This window comes from Zonotrichia leucophrys, chromosome 20 (genome assembly GCF_028769735.1).
Source record: "Zonotrichia leucophrys gambelii isolate GWCS_2022_RI chromosome 20, RI_Zleu_2.0, whole genome shotgun sequence".
In the NCBI taxonomy this organism is placed as follows: Eukaryota; Metazoa; Chordata; class Aves; order Passeriformes; family Passerellidae; genus Zonotrichia; species Zonotrichia leucophrys.
Genome location: NC_088189.1, coordinates 652,178 through 664,326, shown reverse-complemented (window position 1 = coordinate 664,326; position 12,149 = coordinate 652,178). Strand labels below are relative to the sequence as shown.

The 12,149-nt window shown below is 62.9% G+C and overlaps 1 protein-coding gene across 1 annotated transcript; it reads right to left on the bottom strand.

Annotated features, from left to right (window-relative positions):
* Positions 1 to 6,401: 6,401 nt before the first annotated feature.
* Positions 6,402 to 9,909, bottom strand: SNAI1 (snail family transcriptional repressor 1). The gene is made up of 3 exons (XM_064729919.1): positions 9,823 to 9,909; positions 8,839 to 9,342; positions 6,402 to 7,670 (listed from the first exon to the last, which is right to left on the bottom strand). Exons 1-3 carry the CDS (start codon positions 9,899 to 9,901, stop codon positions 7,489 to 7,491), a joined length of 765 nt encoding a protein of 254 aa, XP_064585989.1. The 5' UTR covers positions 9,902 to 9,909; the 3' UTR covers positions 6,402 to 7,488.
* Positions 9,910 to 12,149: the final 2,240 nt, after the last annotated feature.

Here is a 12,149-nt window from a genome sequence, read left to right as displayed (position 1 = left end):
GTCTCTTCAAGGGAGCTCAATTTTGGCTTTCTAAATTGAGACTCCCCAAATTACTTTTGGAAGCATTAGCCATTATTATTTTCCCTCTGTTTAATCACAGTATTTTCCCTGCTCCCCAGTGATAACAGACATCCAGGATCTCCATGCTCTCCCAGACAGGCCACACACTGCCAGCCCCCAGCTCCCACACTGTGAGCACCCAGCACGGTGCCAGCGCTGCCATCACCCCATCCACAGGCCAGGACGGTGACACTGAGTGAGAGACTGTCAAGAGACTGTCACCTCTGGCCTTGGCAAGGGGCAGGGAGCACTGCAGAGCTGGCTCTGCTCTAACCCCAGTGTGCTGCAGTCCTGGCTCTGCTGCAAACCCAGCAGGGAGCTCAGTGCTGGCGATGCTGAGGGCCCACAGACCCCGCTGAGCGCCTCCCTGCAGGGTGAGTGACGAGGAGGTGATGGTGACACGCTGGGGACCAGCCCATCCCATGGGGACAAGCCAACCCCATGGCCAGGGGGGCTCACAGCAGCTCTGAGAGCTCTTCAGCTGCTCATGGAGAACCTCAGAGCGCTTTGATCTGTGAGCAGCTCCTTGGTGTGAAGCAGGCACGGGGTGATGGTGGCTGCAGGGTGAGCCCTCAGCTGTGGCTGTCCCTGCTGGGGGTGGCAGAGCAGGGCTGGCAATGTGGCACCAGCAGCGCCCACAGCAGGGCTGGCAATGTCACACCTGCAGCACCCACAGCAGGGCTGGCAATGTGGCACCTGCAGCACCCAGAGCAGAGCTGGCAATGTGGCACCTGCAGCGCCTACAGCAGGGCTGGCAATGTGGCACCAGCAGCACCCAGAGCAAGGCTGGCAATGTCACACCTGCAGCACCCAGAGCAGGGCTGGCAATGTGGCACCTGCAGCGCCCACAGCAGGGCTGGCAATGTGGCACCTGCTCACCCAGCTGCTCCCTGCCCTCCCTCAGTGCACGTGGAGTTTTGCAGGTCTGTCCCAGCCCAGGCTCCTGCCGCAGCAGGAACAGCTCCGGTGCCCAGAGCCCAGCCCAGGGCTCACTGCAGGGACTGCCCCCAGTGCAGCCCCAGCTGGAGGGGGAGCATGGGGAGCATGGGGAGCATGGGGAGCACGGGGAGCATGGGGAGCACGGGGAGTGGGGGGAGCATGGGGAGCATGGGGAGCATGGGGAGCATGGGGAGCATGGGGAGCATGGGGAGCATGGGGAGCGTGGGGAGCATGGGGAGCATGGGGAGCATGGGGAGCATGAGGAGCATGGGGAGCGTGGGGAGCATGGGGAGCTTGGGGAGCACGGGGAGCAGGCAGGGCTGAGGAGGGGAGCCTGGGGCTGCCCCAGCAGTTCCTTGGCACAGCCTGTACCAGGGCCCATCTCTGCCCGGTGCTGGGCAGCCCTGAGCTGGGGCACATCAGGAACAGCTCCTGAGTCTGCGCTCACAGCCTCCCCCAGCCTCCCTCCCTCCCTCTCTCCACCACCCTTTATTTATGGGACAGCTATTTCCTTTCAGAGAAGTAGCCAGCAGCACGAAATGGCAAAAGGCTTTGAATGAAAACAAGGTGTTTGCTTGAATCGTGGAAGATCTGAAGTGTCCGTGGGTGACGGTGTGTGATGTGCCAGCCCCCCTTTGTCCCCAGCAGCAGCAGGGACTGTCCCACAGGCACGTGCCCCTCCTGCCTCCCGGGATGCTCTGCATTTGAAGGAAACCATTTGCCATCTCCCAGTGTCTGCATTCAGGCCCTCATCTGAGTCACAGCTACCAATAACTGTGAATTTTTCCAGCCAGTGTGGCCCCACGTTGCTGCCCTCCAGCTCTGTGGAAGCGATGATGGAAGGTGATTGCTGTGAAGTGAGGTTTAGTGAGAAAATTTAGATTGTATTGATCACAGACAGCCGTTGCTGTAACCAGGGCAGGGGAAGGAGCTCCCTGCAGCTCTGGCACCCCCGGGATGGCAGCGGATGCCCTCACACACACGGGAAGGGCTCTGGGCTCTTCCTGCCGGCTCAGCCGGAGCCGCGGGCGGGCGGGGCAGCTCGGCGGCACCGCTGTCCTCTGTCCCTCTGTCCCTGCTGTCCCTCTGTCCCTCTGTCCCTCTGTCCCTGACATCCTTTCCCGACACTCAGCGCTTCCTGCTCCGCTCCCTGCCGTGCCGCGGTGTCACCGAGCTCTGCGGTCACACCGCCTGCGGGGAGGGAAGCAAACAGAAATAAGAGGGGGAGCTTTTCCTTCTGCCCCCCTGGCCCGAGGCGAGGCCCAGGCTGGGCAGGCAGTGCCCGTCCCAATGGCCGGACACCAAAGCTCCCTCGTTCCCCGAGTAACGGGCTGGTTTGTGAGAGGGGCAGGTGCTCTGCCATGCCCACCGTGCCCGAGGTGCCAGGGCTGCCACCCCTGTCTCAGACACGCTGCCCTGGCACTGCAGCACGGTCACTCCTCACTCTCCAAAACCACTTTCTGCCTCATCAGGAAAGCGGGAAAAGCGATCAATGGCTCTAGGCCTGGCTTTAGAAAGTGGATTAAGGCCGGTGAATAGGAGCTGTCTCTCTAATGAAGTGCTATTACCAGCAGGCTAATTGAGTAATGACATAATGCAGGCCCTTGAAGCTCTTTACAGTGACTCCGTGCCACAACACGCCGGCACTGCTCGCCCTGCCCGCAGCACATCGGGGCGCAGGAGGCTCCATGGGCAGCGCCGCGCTCCGAGCAGCCACAGACACCGCGCCGCCAGCATAACCCTGCGTGGAAAATGCGGAGGTGGAGGGAAACCCGGGCTAATGAGCTCGGGAGCCGCCAATCTCCCGCCTGTGAAACGTGAGCCTTTTACTGGGGAAAGTAAAACAGGCCTCGCATTGCTTCCAGGGAGCCAGTAAAACACGAGGTGATCCGTGCTTACGTGCATTGTGCTAGATTTAAAACGCTTTCTGATGATTTTCTAGGCACATCTCCAATGAGTTACAGCACAACACGGCTGCTGCAGAGCGGGCACAGGCTGGTGGAGAGGACGGCAGTCACTGCTGCTGGCCCTCGTGCCCATCCCCAGGTGATGAATTAACGACACCAGCTCTGCGGCAGGTGGCCTTTGCTGTGCTGGGGCTGGTGCAGCCCTGTGTGAGGTGGGCATCAGTCTGTGCCCCTTGGTGAGGTGGGCATCCCCCTGTGCCCCTTGGTGAGGTGGGCATCCCCCTGTGCCCCTTGGTGACATGGGCATCCCCCTGTGCCCTGCCCCGCTGCTCTGGGGGCAGCCAGGGGCACGGGCTGGGAGAGGGGATGCCAGGAAAGGTGAGTGCAGGCAGGGCAGACCACGGTGGCGCTGCCACCCACACCACCCGCACCCCAGGAGGAACAGCACCTTTGTTTGAGCCCTGCAGCCTCCCCAGGGCTGCCCAGCCCTTCCTTCTGCACTTGCTGTGCTTTACCTGCACCTCCTCCCCAGCCCCACGCCCTCGGTTCATCAGCCGATTAAAGATTAATTTGAGATTATTGCTCATGTCAATAGCCCGCAGGCAGGAAAACAATAGCTACACCTGCAGCCTGTTTGTGAGCCCGCTCCTTCTGCAGAGCTGTTAATGGACAGAGGCTTTGCTGGCACTGCCTGATGACAGCCTGAGCCCTGCACGGCACCTGCTGCCCTTGGCCGGGCAGGGAGAACCTCACCCCACTCCCGAGGCCTCCTGCATCCCGGCTATGGCCGGTGGGAGAGCCACAGGGTCCCTGCTGGTCACCCCCGAGCCATCCCAGCCTCTCTGATCGTTCCCTGCCCCAAATCAGGAACGACTGCCCAACTCTTGGCTTCCAGAACGGGCCTTTCCTTCCCTGCATTCTGCCCTTGGTTTCTAGAACGGGCCTTTCCTTCCCTGCATTCTGCCCTTGGTTTCTAGAACCAGCCTTTCCCTGCATTCTGCCCAGCTCCTGTTTGCTTTTCAGCTTTCTCTATCTAAGGAGAGAGCCAAAAGAAGAATGAGGCTGCTGCACTTTGGAAGGGCTGAGCTTTGGCTGCCTCCTCTGGGGGCTGCACTCTCAGATGCTGGGAGTGCCCCTGCAGAGGCTGAGGGGGATGCAGGAGATCACAGAATTGTGAGAACGTTTCTATCAGATAGGTTTGCAGTGACACGAGAAGAAAGTGGGAATTTTTTGCTTTCTACCCCTCTGGAGGTGGGAGGAGGCATTCTGGGGGTCCCTCACAGCACAAGGACCAGGTGTTCCTTATGCCTGTCCTTGGGGGAGATGGGGACAGAAAGGGGTGAAAAAGGAAATTCTGGGAACTGCAGCTCCCAAATGACTGAGGAGACGGAGCTTAGCCTTTGCAAAGATGGGTGTAATCCTCCTGCTTTCCTTCTCCTCACCTCTGGGATGCTCCAGATGCCTGCAGAGCCAGGACAGGATAGCTCTCACTCACTCTCAGGCCCAGCTCCTGGGGACATTTCTCCATCCCAGAGCCCCAAAGCGCTGCAGGGGCAGAGAAAGGACGGACAGGATCACCCCTGTGTGGAGCTGGGCCCAAGGGTGTCCTGGCCATGGTCCTGGTCCCTCTGCTCGCCCCAAACCCCTCAGGTAAAGAGAAATACTTCTGCAGTAGTAAATTGAGCAGCTGGTCAGAAAAGGAGAGATCTGGAGCACATTCATCACCCTGCCGAGGGCCAGCAGCTGGTGCAGGGCTGGGCAGCACCTGGGGAGCCCCGAGGGGCGGGACATCACCTGAGAGCTGTGTCCCCAGGGCACACGGGCTGGGCAGGGCCGGCAGCAGATGCAGCAGAGTGCCAGTGGGCTGTGCTTTTGTGATTCAGAACAGGCAGCATTTCTTTTTTCCAGTGTTTTAAGGCTGCATTTGTGTTTGAATGCCAGCGGCATTTGTCAGTGGAGCCTCGGCTGCTCCCCACCCGGTTTATACCTTCCCTCTAAAGGCCTGGCGTCCCGGCCAGGCGCTGCACAAAGCCGGGAGCGCAGGGAGAGCAGCAAGGCTCGCTGAGGAGGAGGTTTCTCGCAGCGCTCGCCGCCGGCCTGACCAATGCCAGCTGAAGCCCATTGAGAGGGAGCTGGCAGGGGTCCCCGAGGGTCCCCGCGGGATGGAGCGGGAGCCGAGCGGCACGGGAAGGGTCGGGGTCCCCGGGAAGGGTCGGGGTTCCGTGCGGTGCCAGCCCTGGCACACGGGGCAGGACAGCGCCGTGCGGGCCCTGCTGCGGCTGCCAGAGCTGCACAGCCGGGGCTGCCGCTCCAGGGCACCCACTCCTGACTCTCCTTCCCACTCCTGCAGGTGGTCCCTTCCCAAAACTGCTCGCTTTCCCCCCCCCCTTTTTTTTTTTAACTGTTTAGCTGCTTTTGCGGCTCCAGGATTTTATGGATGGAAAGCTGAAAGTAATTAGTGCCCCTCCCCCGCTTCCTGTTGGGAAAAGGAAGAAAAGCACACACAAGAGCAAACCCAAAACTTCCTGCCCTGCTTAATAATCGAGTAATGAGTCCAACTCGGCTGGGAAAGTCACTTTATGCCGGCTGAGCTCTTAATTAAAGAAGGGCCGAGCAGCAGCTCTGCTGGCTTTTACAGCCACACACATCCTCCCGCTCGGAGCAGCCCTGGGGGAGCCGGAGCCCGCGGGCTGCGGGGATGGGAGCCGGGGGACGCTGTCCCTTCATTCACGGCTGGAAGCAAGGTCCGGGAGATGGCACCGAGGAAATGCGGGCAGGACAAACCCCCGGGCCCTGGGGAGGCAGGCAGGGAGCCGGGCTGCGCTCTCTGAAGCGCCCCAGGTTTGGGGGAGGCTGGGAAGGAGCAGGGCACTGGGAAGGTGCAGGGCGGGTGGTGTGGGGCCCTGGGAGTTTCACCCTGGCAATCCTGGAGCAGACAGACACTGCAGCACCCCTCAGCACTGGCCCTTGGTGCCCCCCAGGCAGGGACAGCCCCCTGTGATGGGGCTCTGCTGTGACCACGGGATGTGCCAGCCCTGCTGCCGCACCACCCGCACCGGGTCAGCCCTGGGGCTGGGGGCGGCCCTGGCTCCGGCCGAGAGCTCTGCACCCCCGAGGGATGCACAGAGCCCTGTGCTGCTCCTGCCAGAGCCAGAGGAGCTGTCACCCCCGAGGGACAGAGCCCTGAGCTGCGGCAGGACCTGCTCCCCAGCCGTGCTCAGGGGCTCCAGCAGCGCCCACCCGAGCGGGCTGGGAGGGACACGGCAAGCTCTGCTTTCCACACGAACCCGGAGATCTCCGCACCCCCAGCCCCCCAGGGCACAGCTGCCCGGCAGGAACTGCCTTTTCCTCTCCTCACATCCCCTCCGGCAAACGCCCCTTTCGAGGCACCTGCAGCCAGAGGCCAAGGGTGGGAGGAGAGCCGAGCCCAGCAGCCGCGGCCGCACAGCGCTCCCCCCTCGCAGCTGCACGTTCGCCCCAAGCACCCACAACACCCCATTATAAATTAACGATTTTATTGAATATCAATAAATTGTATATCATTATATAAAAAGTTTCATCAGTACAAAATTGTGGCACAAAAATATAAATACCAGTGTACCTTTGAAATGTAAACATCCTCTTTGTAATGATTCCATGAAAACAATGTCCAAAGAAAGATGCATTCAGGAGGCACCTGTCAATACCCATAAATAGGGCTTTTGGCACACACCTGTCGATGGACGGCCTTGGGACAGGCCACCATTGTATCAGCTGACAAGTGCCTGCTATTAGTCACAGTTCTCTTGAAAAGCAGTTGTTAAGAGTCATATTAACAGGTGCTTGAGTGCATAGCTGCTCTGTAAACAGGGCTGGGGTTTGAAATGGCTACCCCTGCCTTTCATGGACACTGTTAATCTCGCAGGCATTGCAAATTGTCATTGTGCTGGGGAGAAGCAGCTGCTTCACAACTACTGGGATACTGTATTATTGCATAGTTACACCTTCTACAGGCGGGTTATATACACTCGGGGTACGGGGGGAGTGTCTTGTCCTTCATTAAAAAAATACTGGTTCTTAAAAGTTACCAAGTGGTTATGGTGTTACAAAAAAGAAAAAAAAAAACCCAAAACAAAACAACAAAACCCAACAAATGCAACCCAAAACCCCCAGCCCCCCAGGCTACATGGTCGCAGTGTTGGAGGGTGCAGGTCCAGCCCTGCAAGGTGCCAAGGGCAGCGCCGTGACCCCCGAGGCTCACACAGCGGGCACGGCGTGCAGGCTGCACCCCCGGTGCCAGGCTGGGTCACAGCACCAAGCCGGGGCTCAGCAAGCTCCCAGGCACACGGCGGGGTTCTGGGGGGTCCTGCACAGGGCCAGGAACCACACTCGATGATCCTGACGGGTCCCTTCCAACCCAGCGTCCTTCAGGGTCGGGCTCTTGCATTGCACTGGATGGAGGCACCAAGTGAGGAGGGTGAGGGGCCAGAGGAGCAGCGTCCAGCCCGGGGCGCACTGCAATGGCCACGGAGGAAACTAACTCCTACAGAAACTAGTGATAACATGGGAATTGGTGATGAGAGAGGCCTGGGGAGCGGAGTCCTCAGCGAGAGCCGGAGCAGCCCGTCTCCTCGTGCTTGTGGAGCAGCGACATGCGGGAGAAAGTCCGGGAGCAGGTTTTGCACTGGTACTTCTTTACATCTGAATGGGTCTGCAGGTGGGCGCGGAGATTAGAGCGGTCAGCAAAGGCCCGGTTGCAGTGTGTACAGGAAAAGGGCTTTTCACCTATGGGACAAAGAGAAACGCTCCCAATTAACCAGTGCATCAACACATGGGGAATATCAAAGAAGGAGCCATTCATTAGCCAAAGTTTGTGCAGAGCACAGTGAAAAGAAGTGCTGGCTGTCATTGTTCGGGGAGAGCCGGGTATGTACAGCATTGCTTGGGGGAGAACTGCCAGCCTGGGAACTGTATGCTCCTGAAAAACCTTTCCTGTGAACCACGGAAAATGAATGCTGGAAACATCTGCAAGTAGCACGGCAGCCGCGCAGACAAACGAAGACACGATCCGCGTCTGCTGCGGAGCCAGGGAGGAGCTGCGGCCCGGCAGGAAAGCCGAGCGCTGTGTGTTAATTATATCATAGCAGGCAGCGGCTGCGAGGCGCCAGCCCAGGGTGAGTGCAGCTATTTCCTCTGCCGAGCCCTGCTCCCCCTTCTCCCGCCCGGCCAGCATTGAAAAGCCTGGCCAGGGCGAATTCCTCCCAGAAAGACTCTTTTGGAGGAAACAAATGTGTATGCTCAATTTGGAAAGCACAATTAAGTCTACCCGGCTTCCTTCAGCCATCATCTTTAGTACGTTAAGAGGGTGTGAAATCAGTGCCAAGTCACAATTACACCGTCCCACGGCCCCACAAAGGATGCTCGCGAGATGCTTTGTCGGGGCGGCCGCGGGGTGGGCTGCAGCTGCGCGCCCGGCCCCGCGCCAACAGGTGCCTCCTGCAGCACCTGCCCGGGCCGAGCCGAGCCGGGCCGGGCGCATCCCGGCAGGGACCGAGCCGAGCCGGGCACATCCCGGCCGCGCCCGGAGCGGGGCTCAGCACCCAGCGCTGGGGGGCAGCTCTGCCCCGGCGGTGAGCCCTCGCTGCGGGCACGGGGGGGGCTCCGGCAGTCTCACAGCCCCCTTTATGGCTGTATTTTGGTGAAGCGTGTGCCGTGGCTGGCGGGCAGGCCCTGCACTCCCAGCAGCAGCGCAGATTTACGGGCTGGGCCTTGACCCTGTGCTCCGTTTCAGCCAGGAGGATATTTAAAGGACATTTCAGAGAGATGTGCCAAGGGGGTCTGGGAAGCCCTTATCTTCCCAGATAACACGCGGCCCGCCGATTCGCCGGGGCAGCGGAGCAGGGAAGCGGGAGGCGATAAGGGAGGGAGGGAGAGGGACAGGAGGGGACGTTACCAGTGTGCGTCCGGATGTGGCCCTGCAGCAGCCAGGGCCGGGAGAACGCCTTCCCGCACATCTTGCAGACGCAGGGCAGCGTGTGGCTCCGGATGTGCATCTTGAGAGCCCCCAGGCTCACGTACTCCTTCTCACAGTACTTGCAGCTGAAGGATTTCCTGGCCTGGGCGTCGCAGTGCAATTGCTTGTGCTTGGAGAGCCCGGCGAAGGTGGAGTACGCCTTGGCGCACTGGGCACAGCGGAAGCGCTCGGCGGCGGCGGGGGCCGAGGCCGGGCTGGGCGGCCCCGAGCTCTTGCCTTCATCCTCCTCGCTGGAGAGCGCCGTCAGGTCCAGGGCGGGCGCGGCGCCGCCCGCAGCCTCGCTGCCCGGGCCGCCCGGGAACAGGCTGGACAGCAGCCCCGCGTCCCACACCAGCGGAGGGTAGTAGGCTCCGGGGCCGAGCACCTCGGGCGGGGGGATGACGGGCAGCGGGCACGTCTCGTACAGCAGCGGGGCGGCCAGAACTGCGGGAGACAGCGGCGGTCAGCGAGGCCCACCCCGCGGGCTCGGTGGGACCCCATCCCAGGCCAGCCCTCGGGAGCCCCGCGCCGCACCCCGAGTCTGAGGAGCAAAGGGACTCCAACCCCGCACGGGAGCCCAGAGCCCAGCCCGCCCCGGCGCAGAGGTGACCGGCCTCACACCACACGGACCCGCGCCCCTGCCCGCCTTGCCGCGAGGGATGGAGTGAAGAGACCCCCGGGCTCCCGCCCACCCATGTGCGCCCCATGAGGGAGCCACCGACATCCCGGGGCACCAGGGAGCGGCTCAGCATCCCGGGACACGGGATCGCGCCCCACGAGACGCACAAAACAGAAACGAACAAACAAATCCGCCACCCTGGAACAGCCGGTCAGTCCCTGCCCGCTCCTGTGCGGAGCCTTGGGGAGATCCCGCACCGGAGCCGCCGCCCCGCCCGCTGAGCGCCCCACGTGCGCGTCCCGTACCGGCCTGGCTCTCCAGCTCGCTGTAGTTGGGCTTCTTGCTGGCCGAGAAGTGCTTCTTCACCAGGAACGAGCGCGGCATCTTGCAGCCCCGGTGCCGCGCGGAGCCGCCGCTCCCGCTGATATGGGCGCGGGGCCGGGGGCGCGGCGCGGGGCGGGCGCGGGGCCGCAGCCAATGGCCGGGAGGGACGGGGCGGGCTCGGGCAGGTGTCGGCCCCGCCGGGGGACGGGGCCTGGGGGCCGCTCCCACGCTGCCGGAGCACGAACAGCCGCTGATGCCGCCGCTGCTGCCCCGGCCCTCCCGGCCTCTCTCCGGGCGTTTCCCCGGACCGTGCTCCCGGTGCTCCGGGTCCGGCCGGTGCTCCCGCGGCTCCGGGAGCCTGGGCCGACCCACGGCCCGTGCCCAGCGCTGTGCCCGGCGGGGATCCCGCATCCCTGCTGCCTGTCCTTCCCCTTCCCCACGGCTGTGGGATGCGGTGCAGGGTGGGACAAGCCTCTGCCGTGCCCCTGCGGCGAAGCCCCCTTCACAGGTTAACAGTCCTCTGGGAAGAGGCAGTGACTTTTGGAGCAGCGGGATGGATCCGGCACAGCCCTCGGTGACTCCCTCCCTCTGCTAGGGTCAGGAGCACCTGCCCAGACACATTTTGGTTTCTGCTGGGAAGGTTTTGGGCAGCGCAGCTGTCCCCCCAGCAAGCTCTCTGTTCTCCTCCCTGCTGCCTTCCCTGACTCTTTTCCGCGGGCAGGGCGGGTCACACAGCCCCTGAGGCACTCGCTCCCCGTGGCTCCCCGCTCCCAGGGCCGTGTGCCCGTGGGAAGGAGCCCAGGCACGGCCAGCGGGCGCTGGGGCAGAGATGCAGCAGTCAGAGGCGCAGCCTGCGCTCCCAGCTCCTGCCTCGCCCCGGGCTCACGGCGGTTTCCCCGCTGGAAGGGCTCAGGGCACGGCTCCAGGCACCTGCTGCAGCGCCGCGCTCCGCGCCGGGCCCGGGCAGCTGCTGGCGGCTGCCGCGGGAGGAACGGCTCCTGCTGGGAACGCTCCTCCGGCCCCGCCGCTCGGAACGGGGCCGTGTGCCGGGCCACTCGTGACTCGGCCGTCACACATCACACACCGCCGCGCCAGCCCCTGCTGACCGCATCTTGCTGTTTAGCCGCAACGAAATGCAGAAGTGGGAGCAAAGCTTTCCGCTGGCACGGCTGCAGGCGGGGGCTGAGCTCGCCGTCAGCCTGTCCTCGGGGCAGGAGCGGCTCGGCGAGCCTGTCCTGCCAGCCACGCGCGTCCTGCCCGGACCAGACGCATTTGCAAAGCCCTCCCCTGCAGCCATGTGCTCTGCTGCTGCATCGTCCCTCTTTTGCTGCCGAGCCGCCCGCGGCTTCCCGCAGGTGTTTATCTGCAAAACTCATCCGCGGGTCAGCCTGAAGCTCAGGGGAAAAGCGCCCCCGAAGGCCTCGGGGGACACAGCTCACAAAGTTCGGGTGCTCCGTTCTCGGGGTGCCGAGGCGCCGCTCCTGGGGCTGGGGCGGCCCCGGGGCTGCGCAGGTGCCTCCCCCGGCCCGGCCGCTCCACCTGCCGCGGATGTGGTTACGGCGGGGACACTCGCACCAGGAGCACAGAGAGTGGTTTGCTGCTCTTTCTGAAATGGCAACAATCAGATCTGTTCCAACCGCTGCGTGTGGAAACTTGCCTGTGCTAGGGGAAAAAACGAGATCAAGGGAGAGAGCGACCTGACCTACCTGTGCCTGTGAGCCAGCACGACAGGGGACAGAGCAGGACGCAGGGCAGGGGAAGCCCGGCCGTGCCTCACGGGCTGGAAGGGGCAGGGAGGGTCTCCACCGTCCCACCCTGACCATCAGCTGAGCCCCAGCGTGCTCAGGGCAGACCTGCCACCAGCCCGCGGCACAGCTCCGGGCCCGGACACACAAGGACTGGCCCAAGGAGCTCACAAATACACTTCAACCACCTCCAGGGCAACAAGTCTGCTGAAAATTCTCCTTTTCCGTTCCCTGGCCCCAGGTCTCCATGAATGTCTGGCTGCAGAGCAGAGCTCCTCCGGCCAAGGGAGGCCGCGGTGGGAAGAAGAGCAGCTCCGGCCGTGGGACGGGCTGTGAACCCTCTCGGCAGGGCTGGAGCAGCTCCCTGGAGCCCACGGCTGGGGCTGGGCCCTGCGCCGGGAGCAGCGAGCCCGCTCGCTCCGAGATGCAAGGCCTCCCTCTGCCGTCTGCAGCCCCGAGCAGCCGCTCCGGGCCCAGCCCCGGGCCGGGGATCCTCACTCGGGGCGCTCGGGCAGCTCCCTGCGCCTCCACGGAACCATTGTCTTAAACCCCAGCATCTGTAA

Bases quoted from the DNA above. Each gene is read 5' to 3' on its own strand.
- SNAI1 (XM_064729919.1), bottom strand. From the start codon at position 9,901: ATGCCGCGCTCGTTCCTGGTGAAGAAGCACTTCTCGGCCAGCAAGAAG. The intron at 9,343-9,822 runs GTACGGGACGCG...TGTCTCCCGCAG, and splicing joins CGAGCTGGAGAGCCAGGCCG to TTCTGGCCGCCCCGCTGCTG. The intron at 7,671-8,838 runs GTAACGTCCCCT...TTTGTCCCATAG, and splicing joins CCACATCCGGACGCACACTG to GTGAAAAGCCCTTTTCCTGT.